Source organism: Equus quagga, chromosome 14, assembly GCF_021613505.1.
Source record: "Equus quagga isolate Etosha38 chromosome 14, UCLA_HA_Equagga_1.0, whole genome shotgun sequence".
NCBI classification, from domain to species: Eukaryota; Metazoa; Chordata; class Mammalia; order Perissodactyla; family Equidae; genus Equus; species Equus quagga.
Genome location: NC_060280.1, coordinates 94,489,768 through 94,497,066, shown reverse-complemented (window position 1 = coordinate 94,497,066; position 7,299 = coordinate 94,489,768). Strand labels below are relative to the sequence as shown.

At 66.4% G+C, this 7,299-nt stretch overlaps 1 protein-coding gene across 1 annotated transcript; it reads left to right on the top strand.

Moving 5' to 3' along the window:
• Positions 1–4,064: 4,064 nt before the first annotated feature.
• LOC124225691 (WAS/WASL-interacting protein family member 1-like) lies at positions 4,065–6,676 on the top strand. The gene is made up of 3 exons (XM_046638323.1): positions 4,065–4,126; positions 4,256–4,352; positions 4,845–6,676. Exons 1-3 carry the CDS (start codon positions 4,065–4,067, stop codon positions 5,526–5,528), a joined length of 843 nt encoding a protein of 280 aa, XP_046494279.1. The 3' UTR covers positions 5,529–6,676.
• Positions 6,677–7,299: the final 623 nt, after the last annotated feature.

Genomic DNA, 7,299 nt, shown 5'->3' with positions numbered 1-7,299 from the left:
GGCCTCCAATGTCCCCAGTGCCGAGGGGGAGACACTGTGCCGGGGTCTCAGTTCCATCCTGACTGCGGCGGAACGTGCTCGCTGGCTCCACCCTCTCTGTGCTCTGCGGAGACGGGAAACCGCCGCGCGGTGGCCTGGGGACAACCCCGCACGCGAGCCACCCCGCTGCGCTCCGCTCCCAGCTCCCCGGCAGACCCTCCTGCCCGTCCCCCACCCCACCCCCCACCGCCCCAGGCAGCCCGTCTCCACCCTCGGGGGACCCCGGCTTTGCATCTGTGCCTCGGGCTGTGGAGATGGTCCCCGGGGCTCAGCGTCACCCCGAGGGAACGAGGCCAGTCCTGCCCCGGCCCCTCCTCCGCCACCCACAAGATGGCATCCCCCGGAGACTGCGGCGCGAGGGGACCCGCGGTGGGGCCGGCGGCGGGGCGGGCGGGGGGTGGCGGGGGGGGGGGGAGGAAGGGAGAACGTGGCAGCATTTCTGGCCGGCCGGACCTGCCCCTCGGTTTTCTTTTTTTTAAATCACCGCAATTTACAGCGCGGCTCTTCCCTCCATCCTGCCTCCTGCCACGTGGGCCGCCCGAGGACTCCCCCTTGCCCTCTCCCCTCCAACGGGCTGCGCTGCCAGGCGGTGGCTTCGGTTTCACTTCGGTGTCACTTGGTTTCACTTTCAGGGCCCGGGAGAGAAGGGACAGGCAGAGCGAGGGAGGGAGCGAGAGACAGATAGACAGACAGACAGAGACGGAGAGACAGAGAGACAGAGACAGAGGAGAAGCTAGGTCAGGTGCAGGGTCAGCCTCGGCCCCCATCCGGAGGGACCACCCCCTGCAGCTCCATTCCTGGGGATTCTGGGAGTCAAGGTCAAGGGGTCAAGGTCAAGTCCTCTCTGCGTGACCCTGGGCAGGACAAGCCACCTCCTGGCTCCGGGCTCTTTTCTCCCCGGGGCCTCCCGCCTCCCGTGACAGCGGGGCTGGGCATCGCGTCCACCCCACGGGGTGCTGGGCAGATCAAAGCCCCGCTGACCGCTGACCCGGGCCAAGGACAGTCCCACAATGTCCCCAGTGGGAGGGGGCGGGGCTAGGTCCAGCGCAGGACAGGATGTCAGCTGCCTTCACCCCGCGAGGCACCCTTGGCCCAGAAACCACGGGGAAGGAGGATCCGTGTGGCCTGAGACTGGGGCCCGGGGCGGAGAGGGGAGACGTCGCCCCCCGAGGTCACCTGCCGTGGCCTGGGGCTCTGTGGTCTGGCGGCCTCGGGCTGGAAGCCCGCTGTGCTGCTCTCCCGCCCGCCCGCAGGCCTGCCTGTCTCTGCGCGGTCAGCGGTGAAGTGGGCGTGGCCTGCTCGCTGCCCCGCCCCCGAGCCTCCGTCCTGCCTGCAGGCTGGGGGTCCCGGCGCCTTCAGCTTTCTCCCCAGCAGCCGCTTAGGCTCAGGGCTGGTGAGGGACTCAGCCAGACCGGACAGGGGAGCCGCCCTGGGGGGTCAACAGGTCCCACCCCACACGGTCACCCACTGGAAGTGCACGTTTCACCGGGTTTAGTGCATTCACAGAATCGTGCAGCCATCACCATTCTCTAAGCTTAGAACATCCCATCTCCCCAAAAGGAAGCCCCATCCCCATCAGCATCACCCCCAGCCCACCCCCAGCCCCTGGCGCCCACGAGCCCGCTCTCTGTCTGTGGATCGGCCTGTTCTGGACGTTTCCCGTCCATGGGGTCACACGCCGTGTGTCCTTCTGTGTCTGCTTCTCTCCCTGAGCGTCGTGTGTGCAGGTCCATCCACGTGCGGCTGTGTCAGGGCCTCGCTCGTCTTCACGGCCGCGTCGTATTCCCCCGCCCGGATGGACCCCGGTGTGTGTCCGTTCTTCAGCTGGGGACCGTGCGATGGTGTCCACTGTGAGTCGCGCTGCTGTGAAGGCGGGCAGGTGTCAGGGTAACCGGTGTCCACGGTGCCTGTCCGCCCGCGGTAACGGGGGGAAGGGGGCCCCTGCGCTTTCCGGGGCGAGAAGCAGACCCTAAAACGCACAGAGAGAAGCAGCGCCCGGCAGAGGCGGCGGCGCCTTCCCCGCGCCCACCCGGGCTGGACGGAGTGTGAACCCGGGACTTTCAAACACAAGACTCTTGAGAGGCTTCCAGAACCTCAGGGGCGGCGGACCTCGGCGCAGGCCCGGAGAGCGGCAGGGCCGGGCGGGTGGGGAGCACAGGCCTGCGGAGCGCGGGCCCTCCCCTTCGATGAGGGGGAGAGCGGCTGGGGCCGGGCAGGCCGAAGGGAGGGGAGGGGAGGGGAGAGGAGGGGAGGGGTTGGGGGGGGGGAGGGGCGGGGGGAGGGAAGGGGGAGAAGGAGGAGGGGCTGGGGGAGGGGAGGGGGAAGCGGAGGAGGGGAGGGGCTGGGGGAGGGGAGGGAAAGGAAGGCATGGGAGGGCTTCCTCCTTTCGCAGGTGGCCCCCCCCGCCCCCGCACCTGTGCCGGCGGCCCGCCCACCTTGGGCGGGGAGCCCCCGGGCCGGGGCGGAGGAGGAGTCACACAGGATCCGACTCCTGTCACCTCGGAGCCACTTCCTGCTCTTTAATGTGGGGTGAAGACAGGAGACAGCGCCCCTCGGGCTTCATGCATCCCTCCCCCCCTGGCCCGCGGGAGGAGGGGCTTCCCCGCCCCCCAGCTCCCTCCAGCCGCCCAGCCTGGGGACCCCGGGCCTCGTCCTTGCTCACGCACCTCCCTGCTGGAGGGGGATAGGGCTGAGCAGCCCGGCGAGACCCCCACCCCTCTGCGGACCCCGGACCCCAGGAATCCGGATCCCAGTCGCCCCGCCCCCTCCTCCAGCCCAACCCCGTGTGGTCCTCGGGGAGACCAGGGGCTCGTCTCTCCGTGCGCCCTGCCCGCTTGCACATCGTCTTGGGCAGATGTCCACTGGGACCCTCGGCCCGCTTTCTAATGGGGCGCTGGTCCTTGGGCTGCTGAGTGCTAAGGGCTCTGTTTATCTCCGCATATTCCGGGCGCTAGACGCGTCCCCAGACAGAACCTCAACTGCGCTCTCCCACCCCGTGGGCTGTGTCTTCACTCTCTCCCTGGTGCCCTTTGACGCCCCCGTTTTTAATTGAGATCAAGCTTTCTCCGTCCCCACAACATCCAAGGTCACCAAGAGGAAGGAGATGGGTGCCAGGGCCGGGGGGAGGGGTGGGGGGGACGGCCGTGACCTGTGGGGGAGCTCGCTGCTGAGCGTGGGGGGTGTCGGGCCACACGGAAGGGTTATGGGGGCTCAGAGAAAGAGGGGAGCCCTCCCCAAGGGAGAGGTGACTTCTGCGCAGGGTGGAGGGAACAGAGGAGGAACTGTGTGGGGATGGACGGCGGTGTCCGGGGCCCCGGGGACAGGTGGGCCTGGTCTTCTGGGAGGACGGGGGGACACGGGGACAGTTTCTCAGGGGCTTCCACACCAGGCACAGCTCTCAGCTGGTGCGCAGTGACCCGGGACTCCTGGATAAGGGTATTCATGGAGTGATGGTTCTAGATAGTTCTAGAAAGTTCTGGATGGTTCTAGTTTGGCGTTGAAGCTGCTCAGGATACTGGGGGCGACGGCTTCGGCCCCGGTTCTCGGGTGGCATGGCAGAAACACCAGGCCTCAAGCACCATGGGCCACGCTGAGGGGCCCCGCACCCCTTCAGTGTCCCCGTCCAGCGATCCCACAGCTCAGGGGCCCCCTCTTCCTGCTTGGAGGGAGAAGGGGCCTCTCAGCTGGGTGGCCCCAGTGGTGGTGAACCCACCACCAGCCGGCATGGTCCTCTGAGAGCAGGCGACAGCCAGGCGCCTGATGCTGGAGAGAAAGGGGCAGACGGGCCTGCCAGCAGCTGACTTTTTTATTAAGGTCAAATCCACCCCTTAAAACATTTCAAGGGTACAATTTAGGGCTTTTCAGTGCATTCACATAGTTGTGCAACCATCACCTTGATCTTGTTCCAGAACATTCCATCACCCTAAAAAGAAGCCCTTTCCCCATGAGCAGTCCCTCCCCAGCCCCTGGCCCCCACGAGCCCGCTCTCTGTCTGTGGATCGGCCTGTTCTGGATGTTTCATGTCAATGGGGTCACACGCCGTGTGTCCTTCTGTGTCTGCTTCTCTCTCTGAGCGTCGCGTGTTCAGGTCCGTCCACGTGTGGCCATGTCAGGGCCTCGCTCCTCTTCACGGCTGCGTCGTGTCCCAGTGTGTGGAGGGACACGTGTGTGTGTCCATCATCTGGTGATGGATGTTTGGGTTGTGTCCACTTTTTAGCTCTCGTGACTCGTGCTGCCGTGGACATTCAGGAGTAAGCGTCTGTGTGGACACATGTCTTCATTTCTCCCATGTGGTCACAGGGCTGAAGTGCCAGGTCCGAAGGTCGCTCCCTGTTTAACTCCTCTGAGGGTGACCAGCTGACTTGCAGGGGGTTTACCGGGGGCCGGGAACCGTGCTGAGTGTGACGGGGCTCAGGGCACCCCAGAAGCAGCGTCCTGAGGGCCACCCGGTCCTGCGCCCACGGCCGACGGGCGTGGCAATGCTGATGCGCTCCTGTCCGGCTGGGAGGCCCCTCGCTCCCCCCCCAAGCCCCAGAAATCGAAGGGTCCCCCGGATACAGCGGGGCCTCCTGACCCCTCCTGAGCCGAGCCCCCCTCCTCGCCCGCCCCGAGTGGTCACCGCTCTGCTGGACGCTTGTTAAGGCCTTTGACCCCCGACCCCTAGTGCATACCCCCAACCAGGCCGGTCTCTCCAGGGGTCCCCGTGATGCAGTTTCACCGCCAGCCTTTGCTCAGGCCAGTTCCCCGGCTCCGGGATGCCCTCTGCGCCCCCAGGGCTCTGGGTCATTGTCCTTTGTCCTTCGCAGGTGGTCCTCGGCCGGACGCCGTCTCCCGGGGTCTGCCCCACGCTGGCTCTGGGGCGCGGTGAGCTCTCTCGGGCACCGTGGCCAGCTCTGGGGCCCCTGAAGCCATGGGGGGCTGCTCCTCCATCCTCCAGGACCCCCACGGGGCCTGCACGGGAGCCCAGCGCCCTGTGGACCGCAGACACTGACGAGGTGGAGGCCGGGCTGCAGCGTCCACCCCGGGGGAGGTCGGCGTCTCTCGACTGGCCTCCTGTCGCCTTGGGCACCCTCCCCGGGGCTCTGCGCCCGATGCGCACACGGGAGGTCCTGCTGCCCCAGGTGGCTGTGGGTGATGCTCACCGGAGGCCGGGTTCCCCAGTGCGGCTCTGGGCCCGCGCCCTCTGTCCCCTGGGAAGCCGGGGCAGAAACCCGAACCTCGGCCTCGTTGGGGCCAGTGGGGCCCAGGCCTCGCCCTCCCCCCTCCCTGAGCCGCCCGCCCTGCTGTTGCCACGGAGACGGCAGGACAGGCCGGTCCTCCACCCACCTGGCCCGGGGACCTGGCCCCGTGCGCACCTGGTCATCAGAGCCCGGGGCGGGGTGGGGCCGGCCCCCCGCAGGTTTCGTTTTGAGCGCCGTCCCTTCCCTTCCTCCCCCGTCCCCTCCCCCAGACCCCCGAGTTCTGGGAAACTCGCTCTCTGCTTCCTCTGAACTCGCTTAACCCGGCCGTAGAGGCCGCCGAGAGGGGGGCCAAGTTCCGCCTCCCGGGCCTGAGGCTTCCTGCCTGGCACACACCTCCGCCCCCCACGGCCTCGGCGGAGCAGCACGCTTCTCCCTACCTTCCAGAAGGTTCTGGGCCCACATCCCCCTGCCACACCGTCCTAGGCTCTGGAAACAGGAAATCCGGTGGCTTCAGGGTCTCACCTCTGCTACGGGGAGACGGTGGCCTCCTACCCCGTCAATTCAGGGAGGAGTTTGGGCCAAATCAGGCACTGATGACATCACCTTGGGGAGGGTCACTCCCTGGGGGGCCGTCCTGGGCGCTGTGGGGGGCCGAGCAGCATCCCTGGCCCCACCCACTCGATGCTAGGAGCTCCCCCAGTGTGACAGCCACAGACGTCCCCAGACGTGGCCCAGTGTCCCTGAATTGAGGGGCAGAATGGCCCCCATAGAGACCAAAGTGATTGCAGGGAGGGGACAGAGCACAGGGGTCAGACCCGCACTGACCGCCCGGCAGCCACTGGCCACTCAGGGCACCGAGCGCTCGAGACGCAGTCGGTCCGAACTGAGACGGGCTGTGAGGGCAAAACATACGGTGTCACGGAGACTTTTTACCAAAACAAAAGGATGTCGAGGGCCACCCTGCCCTTTCTCATGCTGATAGCGAGGGGAAATGGTGCTGTTTTGGCTCTCGGGCCACTTTTCCTTCCATCTCTCCCCGCCTCCACACCCTGCTCCTGAGGAGGGGACGGCCCGGCTGATGTGCCAGGAGAACCCCTCAGGGGGAAGGGGCAGGGGTCGCCGAGCCCCAGCCGCAGACAGCGGACACTTGGACGGACCCCCAGCAGAGGACCGTGGCTGTGGCGGGGGCCGGGCGACTCCGAGAGCCTCCCGCCGGGCTGTCGGCTGAGCTGCTCCGGGCTCCGGGCACCAGCGGCACCGAGAGGACCAGGCGGGACCCGGGGACAGCGCATGCGGTCACCTAAAGTGCTGTTTGTTACGATGAAAGATTGAGCTGAAAAAAAAAACTCGCGCTGACGAGTCGCTGGATGTTTTCTTCTAATCCAAGCAGAAAACAGAGTGAGGGGCCGGCCCGGGGGCCCAGCGGTTAAGTGCACACGTTCTGCTTCAGAGGCTCAGGGTTTGCGGGTTTGGATCCCGGGTGCGGACATGGCACCGCTTGGCACGCCATGCTGGGGTAGGCGTCCCACATACAAAGTAGAGGAAGATGGACACGGATGTGAGCTCAGGGCCAGTCTTCCTCAGCAAAAAGAAGAGGATTGGCAGCAGATGTTAGCTCAGGGCTAATCTTCCTCAAAAAAAAAAAAGAAAAGAAAAAGTAAAAAGAGTGAAAAGAACACTGACAAGGGGCACCCAGCGCGCCAGATTCTGCAGCTCCCATCCGCTTCCTGCTTGACTTCTTTGGGACAAAGAGGTCAGTTGGGGGGGCGCCGGGGGGGGTCACGGGGGTGACACGTGTCCACAGATGACCCCGAACAGCCACGAGAAACCTGGACCCCGCTGTCCAGGCCCCTCGGTCTCAGAACCAAGGAGCCCCTGGCTGGCCCCCACGTGTCATGAGACCCCAAACCCACGGCTGTGCGGGTTTCACGGAGGAGGCTGCCCCGTACAATGGGGACCCTATGAGCACGTCGCTGGTCGCGGAGCAGCGCCCCCAGGCCTGTGTGTGGTCAGCTTTGGCCCGATGGTCGGGAGCAGCCAGGCCTGGACCGCCGTGAACCGTGGAGGGTCGGCGGCTGGA